At 44.4% G+C, this 13,379-nt stretch overlaps 1 protein-coding gene across 3 annotated transcripts in view; it reads right to left on the reverse strand.

The window, feature by feature from the left end:
* nyap2a (neuronal tyrosine-phosphorylated phosphoinositide-3-kinase adaptor 2a) overlaps positions 1-13,379 on the reverse strand; it is an 18,885-nt gene continuing 5,506 nt past the window's right edge. Inside the window, exons 3-8 of one of the 3 annotated variants that reach the window (XR_003599055.1) lie at positions 12,819-13,132; positions 10,566-11,603; positions 9,855-10,001; positions 7,965-8,077; positions 1,198-2,864; positions 1-1,110 (exon numbers count right to left, since the gene is read on the reverse strand). Coding sequence is in view for 2 of the 3 variants with exons in the window: in XM_028044957.1 (XP_027900758.1) it covers positions 2,643-2,864; positions 7,965-8,077; positions 9,855-10,001; positions 10,566-11,603; positions 12,819-13,132 (1,834 nt within the window). In the remaining variant the exon portion in view is untranslated. Of the gene's footprint in view, positions 2,865-4,835; positions 7,878-7,964; positions 8,078-9,854; positions 10,002-10,565; positions 11,604-12,818; positions 13,133-13,379 lie in introns of those variants that run through there. The other 2 variants (XM_028044957.1, XM_028044958.1) reach the window with 2 other exon arrangements.

Genomic DNA, 13,379 nt, shown 5'->3' on the forward strand with positions numbered 1-13,379 from the left:
TCTGGATCAGAAAAATCAACTTTATTCATATTTCATCTTCATTGATGAAAACATAATCAAATACATCAGTTCTTTTCTTTCTCACAGTTTCAATAAAAATAAACAAGTGCAATAATCTCAGAGCAGGAAACCGCGGCGACCATCAGATTCTCACAGTGCATGAAGAACAAGTCATGAATAATCTGAACCAGCTTCCGAGTAGGAGCGCCCTGTTAGCTTCACACAACGTCTAAATGCTTCTATCAACCAATCAGAGAGCTGCATCTCCAACCGCTGATCTTTGGACCAATCAGAACTCAATCTGCTTCTCTTCAGCATTTCAGCTCAATTTTAATAATTTCCTAAAGAAACTGCATGAAACATTAATATAGGCTGATATAATATTCATTTCCTGTAAATAACTACAAATAAATCGTGTTTGAGGAAACCTTTACAAACTCAGGAAGTGCACTTAGTTTAATGATGACAAACATTTTGTGCAAAAGGAGAAGTTTGTGAGCAGATAAATATTTCATATTTAATCCATGTGCATATTTCAACCTGAATCCGGTGCTTGGCTTCAGGTCGTTTCACGTTGATCACAGAAAGAAGGAAGTTTTGTTTCTCCTGGTTCATCAGGACCAGCAGGCATCTACAGATCAACAGCCACCTGACCTCCAGGTCAAAGGTCAGGTGAAGATCCTGATAAACTGTTTGAGTGTGATTCACACTGTGGTGTGGAAATGGCTCTTATCCAACAGGACAGATCGCTTCTGGCTACATTTATGAAGCCAAACTGGATTTAATCTGTGTTCACACTGGGGTAAAGTTTGGATCAAACTGAACCCGGTTAACCCGGGTTAGTTAACTCAGGTCCTTGTTCAAACTCAGACTAGTCACTTTAGTTTGCTGCAGAGTTCTGCTGCCGTCAAACTGCAGTCACACTGGAGTTAAACTGGAGTCACACTGGAGTTAAACTGGAGTCACACTGGAGTTAAACTGGAGTCACACTGGAGTTAAACTGGAGTCACACTGGAGTTAAACTGGAGTTAAACTGCAGTCACACTGGAGTTAAACTGGAGTCACACTGGAGTTAAACTGCAGTCACACTGGAGTTAAACTGGAGTCACACTGGAGTTAAACTGGAGTTAAACTGGAGTCACACTGGAGCTAAACTAGAGTCAAACTGGATTCACACTGGAGTTAAACTGGATTCACACTGGAGTCAAACTGGACTCAAACTGTAGTTAAACTGGAGTCACACTGGAGTTAAACTGATGACATACCAGAGCCATGGAGACTAGACTGAAATTAGACTGGGAACCAGCAAGAATTAAACTTCAGACTAAAACTACAATCTGAGTTTTAAATTGTAGTGAAACTGGAATCAAACTGGAATCAAAAACTTGATTAAATAAATATACATAAATAAAATAATCATAAAGGAAGGAATTTAAAATCAAAGTGGTTTGAAAGATGTATATTTAGCTTGAATCAAACTGGAATTTACAGTTGAGTCCAGTTGATAATTTCCACAGAGTCTCACTGGAGTTATAGTGAAGTGAAACTGGAGTCAAACTGGAGTCAAACTGGAGTCAGGCTGGATTGAAAATTCACCACTTGCAAATGAGCACAAACCAACAACCAGCCTGCCAAAATATTCTCAGTTTTAAAATATTTTATAAAAACATGTTCACGTTCTGACTACACTCCACACACAGACGTCACCATCTTTTCTTCCAGAAATATAAAAACACATCGCAGTGATGCGCCGCGTCTTCTTTTCAGACATAGAGTTCATATTTTCTGCTACACGACTTAAAAAGAAACAACCATCTGAATATTTTACAGATAAAAAAATAAAAACTAGAAAGACGACAGGAATCTCTGCTACACCTGAACAGCCACGCCCCCTGCGCGCCGCTCTGCGCTCTGATTGGACAGCAGGACGCCTGGTTGAACCTTTGACTTCATGAGTTAAAACCTGGCTGAAAGGCTGTCCGTTTGGACCGGAACCAGGTCAGAACCAGGTCCGACCCTCAAACTGCATCTTGTAATGTGAGTGTCCTCACTAGGATAGACAAACAGAAGCTGCGGCGTGTGTTCAAAGTCACTTCCGGTCTGACAACGACGATCTGATCGATGCTAATTTACTGACGCACATTAATTTCTGTCGCCTGTGGAACATTAACGAGGTTCAGATGAGGATGAAGTCAACTCAAACTGCGTCACGTGACAGGAAGTGGAAACATCAAAGCAGGTGAGTCTGCAGGTGCGAACGTCAAAACTGAATCAAATGATTGTTCAAAGCAAAAAGAACGACTGGAAAGTTCAACTCATCAACCAATCAGCTGGCAGCAAATTCAACCGGCCAGCAGCTCTGGAGGAAGATGATGATGAGGATGATGTCTCATCCTCATCCTTCATCATCATCCTCCTCATCATCTTCACCATCATCATCCTCCTCCTCATCATAATAATTATTATCTTCATCCCCATCTTCATGACCACCTCTTGTCATCACTATGGTTACCATCATCATCATCATCATAGTCATGATCACCATCATCATCTTCATCAACATGACATCATCATCACTATAATCATCCTCATCCTCATCGGTTTCTCTCTGCCTCAGTGGAGACCGTTGTTCTGGACGTCCCTCAGATGGCGGTGTCCCAGAACACGGTGGTGGCGTGTCCGGTGGCGGTGGGCGGGGCTGAGTATGGCGGCGGCTGCTTCCTCCTCCAGCTGGGCAGGTTGGGCATGCTGTCCTGTTTGCACAGGTTCTTCTCCGGCCGCTGACGGGCTTTGATCTCTCGGCACAAAACTCTCTTCTTCTCGATCATCTCCATCATGGTGGCGTCGCCGCAGAGCCACGGCATCTGGTGATGAAGAACAGCTCGTCATCATCGTTCACACGCTGTGGTCCTGCCTGAACACTGAGGGGATTCTGGGTCACATTCAACACTAACGCCATCCTGTGGATGTGCCAACATTCAGACACCAACAGGGTTGGATTCATTTGTCTATGTATTAAAGCTCATGGTGGACACACTTCCACTGATATGCTAATATGCTAATAGCGAAGCTAACTTTTTGGTAGCACTTTAGCACTTTTGCTAAATTTGAAACATTTCCCTAAATTACTTTTTCCAGAAAATTTGAAAGCGCTAAGCTAAAACTTTGATCTGCTACCCAGCTAATTTTTAGCTTAGCACTTTTGCTAGCTGATTGCTAGAAATTGTTCAGGTAGTTAGACGTTTACATTCATGGTCTTATTTTTGAAGTGGGTGAAGACTGTTTAGGCTCTCCTGGGGTTCACAGATGCAGCAAATGATGTTCATTCTGTACCCATAATGCATTGCTGTAGTTCTACAATAAAGAGTTTAAAATTTACTGATGTTCTGCGTGTATCCAGACTGAAGTCCTACTCTGGTCAATTAGGCAAAATCAACAACAGAGTTAGAACAACTCAACTATAAAACTGACATCATGACTGAAAGAATCACTTCCTGAAGAGCAAAACATAAAAATATGATCCTGTAGAGACGTGATGTGTTGTAGCACAGGCTGTCATTGACACATAGCATCATGATTGAATTTAGTGCTGTAGCATTAGCTTCTGCTAAATACTGTGCTGATTAGCAGAGCTAATGTTTATGATTAATGCTTTAGCACAGCTAGCATTTTAGTTAGCAGTGACCTCCACTGTTAAAGGTATATGAGAAATGTTTCTATATATGAGAAATATTTCTAATTGGTTTAATTACACCAACAATGGAAACTGCCTATTCTACATCACTGTAAAGGAATGTTGCTAAATGGTTTCATGCTAGCCACATTTTCTGAGCCGTTCAGAGATATACTAGGCCTGCTGATGTGTTTCAGATTACTGTTCTGCAGCATAGCCAAAATGTTAAGGTCAAAAACTGACAGTGGGACATCATTCAGGGTTTTCTGGCAGAGCGGGTTGAGTTCCCACCCTTTCCAAAGGCTCCACAGAATATTTTCCCAGAAGCCTTTGGTATCATGAATGTGTTTTTGGTAGATTTGAGACGGACCTTTGTGTTCATTTTGGTCAACAGTGGTTCTGGATTTGGAACTCTAATGTAATTTCCCCCAGCCTCTGTCATATGATTAAATTATGACCTCTGACCTTCACTGGTTTGCAGAGCTTTAGACGTTATCTAGATTTTTCTGTGACCTCCTGGATGAACCGATGCCTTTTGGAGTCATTTTGGTTCCCTGCTGTTCCCAGTTCTCTCCGTTAATGGATAGCAGTTCACTCCGTCTAACTTTTGGCCTACTTCATGTCGTCAGACAGGTTCAAGTTACGTGATTTATTGATTCAACAGTAAATGGATGTGGCTAGAGAAACTCAGCCCAAAGAATCACAGTTAATTCATTGGGTTATTATTAAACAAACTCCTATATCTCTAAAAAGTTGCTAAGTTAGTTTTATCCTATTTAAAGTGTACCAAGATATTTACACAATAAACTAGACCTAAATTACTTTGTTTTGCAGTGTATGAATAAAAGCAGCTCATTAGGAATTTGTCTGAATGAAAACTAATTTAAACAAATGTTAATAATTACAGTCTATATGCTGATTTATGGATAATGTCATGATCTGTAGATTTTTAAGCATTTTAATTAAAAAGATAATGAGAGTCAACTCTGACATCATGGACTGGACCCTTAAAACTTAAATTAAATCAGTTGAATCTAATGTCACAAACTGGGTTGAAGACCAGAAACCAGAACACTGAACACACACTACAGCAATCCCCCAAAAATGATTTAAATAAAAACAACAACAACACTGCAGACTGAGACAGAACAAACACCACACGAGACATTTTGGATTTTATTTGAAAAAGTTTGACACAGAAACACAACCACAGGGAGAAGGTGATGGATGTCAGGTGAGGATCAACTCAGTTCCAGTCCAGTTCTTCCAGTTAGCACTGGGAAACTCTGTGTTGCTTTAAATGATCTCCAATTAAAGGAAATAATGGTGAAAAACAGGATTGATTATGTTATGCTTCATTAACTCTGTGTAAATGAATGAAAATCTCCTGCGTCACATGAAGGATGACTGTACAAACCGGACTAAAACTGGGCCAGAGTGTGATTCAGAATGCATAACAACAGGGCGGAGCCGTAGGTCCGGTTGGGACAGGGCAGGGTCAGAGGTCATACCACAAGAATCAGCATGCAACAGAAAGGTGCAGGGTCAGCATAGGTCACAGCATGGGCAATTTGCATCAGAAAGGGGCGGAGTCAATTTGTAAAGAATGATGCGTCATGACAGAATCTGTCCAGGGAGAACGATCCGCAACGACATCACGGCGTAAGTACAGGCGCTAAAGGAAATACTTCCAGACGGGCAGGGTTCCCTCGACAAACACATTCCTAATCTTCAAGGTGATTTCTGGTTATAAAAACAAAATATAAATCACCGTTGAATGCACTTCGGTCATTTGAAAACAATGCTAAGACTAATAATTTTAATAAATAGATTTACTCCAGGAACAATTTTTTTGTAGATCATGTTTAAATGAGCTGATAGTTCGGATCGAGCTTCTGGGACAGATTGTGCAGTAACAGCGTCTGGTCAGTATGTATTAAATATGGAACATGGTTGGTATGTATTAAAATGGAGCGTGCTCCAAAAATTGGTCATGACCTGTAGATGTCAGGAGTTCATTAATATTTATACAAAATAGGGGCAAGTCTGTACTTCAAACCGGACTGAAACTCTGCCAGAGTGTGCGTCAGAATGCATAACAACAGGGCGGAACAGTAGGTCCAGTTGGAACAGGGCAGGGTCAGAGGTCACGCCACAAGAATCAGCATGCAACAGAAAGGTGCGGGGTCAGCATGGGTCACAGCAATTTACATCAGGAAGGGGCGAAGTCAATGTGTCTAGGAATGGGCGTGGTCAGCATGTATTTAAAATGGGGTGGAGTCAGTATCGGAACGGAGCGGAGTCAGTATCGGAACGGAGCGGAGTCAGTATCGGAACGGAGCGGAGTCAGTATCGGAACGGAGCGGAGTCAGTATCTGAACGGAGCGGAGTCAGTATCTGAACGGAGCGGAGTCAGTATCGGAACGGAGCGGAGTCAGTATCTGAACGGAGCGGAGTCAGTATCAGAACGGGGCGGAGTCAGTATCGGAACGGAGCGGAGTCAGTATCGAAACGGAAAGGAGTCAGTATCGGAACGGAGCGGAGTCAGTATCGGAACGGAGCGGAGTCAGTATCGAAACGGAAAGGAGTCAGTATCGGAACGGAGCGGAGTCAGTATCGGAACGGAGCGGAGTCAGTATCTGAACGGAGCGGAGTCAGTATCAGAACGGGGCGGAGTCAGTATCGGAACGGAGCGGAGTCAGTATCTGAACGGAGCGGAGTCAGTATCGGAACGGAGCGGAGTCAGTATCGGAACGGAGCGGAGTCAGTATCGGAACGGAGCGGAGTCAGTATCGAAACGGAAAGGAGTCAGTATCGGAACGGAGCGGAGTCAGTATCGGAACGGAGCGGAGTCAGTATCGGAACGGAGCGGAGTCAGTATCTGAACGGAGCGGAGTCAGTATCTGAACGGAGCGGAGTCAGTATCGGAACGGAGCGGAGTCAGTATCGGAACGGAGCGGAGTCAGTATCTGAACGGAGCGGAGTCAGTATCGGAACGGAACGGAGTCAGTATCGGAACGGAGCGGAGTCAGTATCAGAACGGGGCGGAGTCAGTATCGGAACGGAGCGGAGTCAGTATCAGAACGGGGCGGAGTCAGTATCTGAACGGAGCGGAGTCAGTATCTGAACGGAGCGGAGTCAGTATCTGAACGGATCGGAGTCAGTATCAGAACGGGGCGGAGTCAGTATCTGAACGGAGCGGAGTCAGTATCTGAACGGAACGGAGTCAGTATCTGAACGGAGCGGAGTCAGTATCTGAACGGAGCGGAGTCAGTATCTGAACGGAGCGGAGTCAGTATCAGAACGGGGCGGAGTCAGTATCTGAACGGAGCGGAGTCAGTATCTGAACGGAACGGAGTCAGTATCGGAACGGAGCGGAGTCAGTATCTGAACGGAGCGGAGTCAGTATCAGAACGGGGCGGAGTCAGTATCGGAACGGAGCGGAGTCAGTATCTGAACGGATCGGAGTCAGTATCTGAACGGATCGGAGTCAGTATCTGAACGGAGCGGAGTCAGTATCGGAACGGAGCGGAGTCAGTATCTGAACGGAGCGGAGTCAGTATCAGAACGGGGCGGAGTCAGTATCGGAACGGAGCGGAGTCAGTATCTGAACGGAGCGGAGTCAGTATCTGAACGGAGCGGAGTCAGTATCAGAACGGGGCGGAGTCAGTATCGGAACGGAGCGGAGTCAGTATCGGAACGGGGCGGAGTCAGTATCGGAACGGAGCGGAGTCAGTATCTGAACGGAGCGGAGTCAGTATCTGAACGGAGCGGAGTCAGTATCAGAACGGAGCGGAGTCAGTATCGGAACGGAGCGGAGTCAGTATCGGAACGGAGCGGAGTCAGTATCTGAACGGAGCGGAGTCAGTATCTGAACGGATCGGAGTCAGTATCTGAACGGAGCGGAGTCAGTATCTGAACGGAGCGGAGTCAGTATCTATAGGAATAAATTTGGGTTTATGACTCTTAGTGAGGAGTTTTAGAGTTTTATTGTGTTAAAGTGCTTCAGAATGACTCACTGTTAGTCGAGCATCAGTGTGATATTAGTGCTACTGTTAGAAACTTCAGCATGTTAGTAATCAGGTGTTACCGAGCCAGGTATGTTCAGCTGCTGCAGGCTGTTAGTGATTCAAATTCAGATTGAGACTAAGTTCAGGAGAAGATGTGAAGCTCCTGCTCTCTGTTTGTTCACCAAAGCTCAGTCCTGTGTGAACATTTCAAACACATGGTCAGGACAGGTGACACAGACAAGAGCACACAGGTGAGAGGGGGCGGGGCGGGGGCGACTTACCTGGCTGAGGACCGGGTGGTGGGCGTCATGGAGGTGGCGCTGTGGCGTTCCGCCTGGAGACGGAACCCCTGATGTTGATGCAGACCGGCCCAGTTTACCCACAGTCTTTGATTCTGCAGAACCAGACATCAGTCACCTGACAGGTATCAGCTGCTCACCTGAGCTTCAGAAAATGATTAATCCTAAAGCTAAGAAGCCATGGAGTACAGATCAGATGACTCCAATGTTACACTGTAAAAACACAAAATCATGCCAAGAAAGTTTGGTCTAGTGCAAATTTCTTATTGCATTTGAATTACAACAAAACTAATTTACAGGTAACTTTTCATCAAGATGTAGGAGTTTTCAGTCAATAATTCCTCAATATTGATAGAGAAGTCTGAGGTCAACTGGCAGATTATTTCACAACAAGACAATCTTCTCATTTTATAAGTGAAATATTCTGCCAGTGGAACTAATACATTTTAGAATAGAATAAAATAAAATTTTCTGTAACCTTCTGCCATGGACTGATGGATGCTGCGCACAGTAGCAGCTGCTAAAACAGACAACAAACACACAGCTAGAAACCTAGACCACATACACAGCAGTTTAATAAAAAACAACACAACAGCAACATTACTGCACACCTTCCAGGCCTCAACATACCGGCTATTTAATATTTGGATTAAAGATTTAAAACAGTTCAATTTCATGTTTGTGATTCTGTTCTTTCTACCAGAGGGTAATATTCATCAAAATTAATTATTGACTTAAAACAAACTCCTATATCCGGCTGAAAAGTTACTTCTAAGTGTGAGGATTTGAGTTTTTCTGTGTTAATTTAGGTTTCTGTGTCGTTTTCGGTTAATTTAGTCTCTGTTGTCCTGTCTACCCTTTGATTGTCTCGTTTCCCTGATTACCCTCTGAGTATTTAATCCCACCTGTCTTCCTTATTCCTTGTCTAATCTGTCTTGCTCTCTAGCCTAGTCTAGTTGTCTTGTCTGCTGTCTTTTGCTTTACCAGTTGCTACCAGTTGTGAGCTATTAGCCTCCTTTTCATTCTGTGACTTCATCATTAAAATAATCATCTCCTTCCCACCAACCTGGGTCCTCTCCGTCTGCCTCACCGCCTCTCTACCGCATATCATGACAGGAAGTTAGTTTTGTTGTATCTAAAGCGTATTTGCTCAATAAACTAGACAAAATACTAGGTCAGATTTTGTGTGTTTGCAGTGCAGGCTTCTCAATTAACTAACCTGAAGTTCCAATGAGCTTATGCATAATTGAGAAACATCTAAAATACTCAAAATATGAGAAAACAACATATTTTTTAGGGAATTGTGATGTTACTGTAGTAATAAGACACAGAACTTAATGTGTGATTAGCCCAGAGGTTACATCAACAAACAATCTGAAGCAATCTGATGATGCAGCAGCGCGATAAAATTAGCAGGAGACGAGACAGAGAGGTTTAATCAGCGCTGAGTGAGCTTTCAATGGCTGCTGCTCTCCAACTCTGCCCGGGGAATTGTGCAGCACTTAGAGAGCGAAACGGAGAGGCAGTGCCACTGCGACCGAACGTCCAGTTCTCAACGGAGAAAAGAAGTTTAGTTATCTTTTCTCACAAAACAAGAAGAAATTCAACAAGCTGAATTAAACTGAACCTTTTTTTTTGTCTGGGTCATTTGGGATTACCAACAGTTTCCTATTTGCTAAATGCAAGAAAACAGACATAATTATCATCTTTGTGATTTATTTATCCGCAGATTAAACAAACTGAAACCAGTTTCTGAAGCTTCATTTTGTCTGAAAATTCCTCAACTAAACCAAACGGGGTCGGGTTTGGATCATCCAACCTGACCTCCTGTTGACATAACGGTTCAGTTTTTAGGGGGTTACAGGACCTCACCTCGTCCACCTCCACCTCCACCTCCACCTCCTCCGCCCATCAGCATCATGGTGGGGCTCACAGACGACCTCCCCATCCTGCTGGAAACAGGACTGGATTGTCCGTCTCGGTCTTTACTGTCGTGTCTTGGCAGAGACTTGGAGTCTCCTGCAGAAATCAAACATCAATGCAAACGTGAAGAATCCAACAGATCTGGTTGTTTCACCTGAGAGAGAAATCAACAGAACATTCATCCTGCTGCTTCGGTTTGAGGCAACCAAAGCAACGCGATGATGCAAGAGCTGAATGTATTTTTTAAAAAGGTAAATATTAACTGATTCTAGTATTTTTATCCCAGACAAAAACTTAGAAGAGTTCACATATTTACTGGTTATCTTGGATTCACAGTTTGTTTTAAACAAGTGAAACAGGTTGCGAAAAAAATGAAATTTAATCTAGAAAGTGCTAAATTATACTTTGCTGCCATGTTTAGCCCTAATACAACATGTTGGTCATCGGCTTGTAAAACAATTCTCTAATTTCAGTATGTTTTAGTTTTACAGTCAGTTACAGTTTCCTCCATTAATTATTGTTTTCATTTATTTCAGTTGATGAAAATGTTTTCTCAATTTCAGTTTTGGTTATTTTGTTAGTCTTAGTTAATTATGACAGTCTTCTGGTTCTGGTTCTGCTCTTGCTCATCAGATTTCTGGTTTTCTGTGACATTCTTACCTTCACCCTCTCTGCTCTTCCTCCCTGCTGAGCCCCTCTTCATCACCTGCCTGCCGGACGCAAACAGGTTGTTGAGTTCGTCCAGCGGGCTGGTGGGAGTCTGGCACCGCGCCGAGACGTTGTGCATGGAGCCGTGGGCGGACGAGGAGTTACTGAGTTTAGCTCCACCCTCTCCTGCCCTCTGTGAGGATGATGATGAAGAGGAAGAGGAGCGGGGTATGCTTCCTCCTGCTATCAGAGTGTCATAAGGGGGCGGCCTCTTCAAACTCAGAGGAGTCAGAGCGCGCCCCATGCTGACCGGAGACGGGCATGCTGATTGGCTGCGGGGGTAGCCATGAACGCTGTGGGCGGAGCTAGATGACTTGTAAAAACTGGAGGCGAGGGGAGGGGCTGATGAGCGACCAGAGGATGTGATTGTGTGAGTGTGGGACGCGTCCCGGTCCCGGTCCCGGTCCTTACGGTGGTGACCGGAGCCCTGAGGGTGCTCTGCTCCACCCGATTTACTCAAGCTAACGTTTTCTAGCATAGGCAGACGAGTGACATCAAGCGGGGTGAGAGGGGACTCGTCGGAGTTGGGGGAGCACTGGACCGGGGCGGACGGGAAGACGAGCAACGGAGGGCGGTGAGTCAGGAGGTTTGGGAAGGGTGGAGGAATGTCACAGAACAAACCGCGGGAAGACCACGCCTCACTGTCGATGATGGTGGACTGCACATCCTGCAGAAAGTCCTCCAGCATCGGGTACTTCATCTCCTCGTACACAGACTCGCTCTGCTCATCGTCTACGGCTTCCTGACCTTTCAGCTCACGCAGGATGTTTCCGACCATCTCGATGTAAACCGGCTCTTCATCGTCCGTGTCTCTGGATGCCGGGCTGTGACTCTGAGACGAAGATTTGTCGCCTTGGAAGGAAGACTTCTTGCTGCAGTGGTTACGGACGTAGGACTCATCAAAAGAGGAGCTAAGCTGAGTGTTTGGGTCTCTCTTGGGTTTGGGTGGAGGCATCTTCCTGGATTCTTCACTGTGGTGATGATATCGAGCTGCAGACAAACGGAAACTACTGAGAATCCAAAGAAATCCTTACTTCTCATTCACCCATAATGTTCAGTGACTTACAAAGTCGTATTTGTCTCCCGATCCGCCACATCTGATTCAAGTCAATCTATAATCTAATAGGGCTGGACGATAAAACAGTAATGATAGCTATCGTGATAGGTACTTGATTAATAGCAATAGAAAACAAATCTGATAAAATGTTGATAATTTTATTGAACTCCAATCAAGAACTATGTAGCATTCTGGGAGATGTAGGCAAAGGAAAGGCTTTAGCAGCTCAACCGCTCACAGCTAAGCTTGCTTAGCTAGGTTGGTGGCATCAACGAACTCACTCACTCGTCGGTTACCTAGCAACAACATGGTGAGTAACTTGTTCAGTAGCAGTTTTGCGTTGACCCAGCATACTCGGGCGTACTTTGCTCTTGGGAGGTTGACATGAACTCATAGCAAACGTCCACTAGCCGTGTTCGCAAACAAGTTTGATAAAGTAGTTGAGCAACTCATCCCTTCCTACTATCCATTCAGATATAAGCAAGTTTGCTGGTATTTATTTGGATAATAGCAAGTTTGGGAAACATGCTAATATCCAATCAAGTTGGTTATTAAGTTGGATACAAATTTGACAAAATTTGTCACATGTAGGCAATGGAAACCAATTGCCTACAATTGGTACTTACATTTGGTACCAATGTGTACCAAATGTTCATTCGTGTACCATGTACACAAATGTACTGACTATGAAATCTGAACCGTCTGCAGTCAGTGCACAGCCCACAGAATACACGCAGTGCGCCTGAGTATGTGGGAGCAGTTTCATGTTTCGCCACCGTGGCCAGTAGCTGCTTAAAAATGAAAAAGATTGGGGTGGAGGTACAGGAGAAAATGAGTATAACAACTCAAGAGGAAATTAAAAAGAGAAGGTCACATCACCAGTTTGGCTGTATTATGAATATTTAAAAGAAAACGGACTGATAAGAAATGCTTATATTGTAATACTTTCTTCACCCAAATCACCCAACTCCAATGTCCAATCAGCATGCCATTAAGTTTGGTAGTAGTCCACTAATGACCCAGTTCATAGAAACCAAGTTTTGGCAACAACAGCATCAACAACGACCCGTGAGAGCTGAACACAACTGATCTGAAGCTTTCGGGAGAGTGGCTCCTGAGGAACAGGACATGGATGATTCAAATCTCACCTTCTGAAAGTTCTGCACCATCTTTTGCTTCTTGATACTCTCTCTTTATGAAACCAGAGACTCCATCCACCGCCTCAGAGCTGCTGCTCAGTTTGGTGGTCGGGTCTCGCTTGGGTTTGGGTGGAGGTTGCTTGCGACTGTGGTTGGAGTCTTCCTCTCCGCCGCCGACTGAGTGAAGAGACTGGGATCGCACCGTGAAGCCTTGGGTCGGCGTGGGCAGTCGGTCCTGTGGCGCCGGCATCGTCATGAAGCCCATCCTGAAATGTTTTCCAGAGTATGCCCCATCTGAGGCCGTGGCGACGTCTTCTCCAATCCTGGAAAAGACCAGGAGAATGTTTGATTAGTGCGATCACCTGAAAAGATTCAGTCAAGCATCAGTAGAAAGGAATAAGAGGAGATTTGTTGATTAAAGAGGACAGGGATGCATGGCTCAGTGTGGTGGGAGATTCAAAAGGCCTGTAAAGTAAGGGTCTCTGATCGCTAGTCTCCTGCAGCTTTTAGGTGCTGATTAAAAGAATCTTGTGATCTATTTATTTGATTAAGGTGCGTTAAAGCAGAGAC

Source organism: Xiphophorus couchianus, chromosome 18, assembly GCF_001444195.1.
Source record: "Xiphophorus couchianus chromosome 18, X_couchianus-1.0, whole genome shotgun sequence".
NCBI lineage: Eukaryota > Metazoa > Chordata > Actinopteri > Cyprinodontiformes > Poeciliidae > Xiphophorus > Xiphophorus couchianus.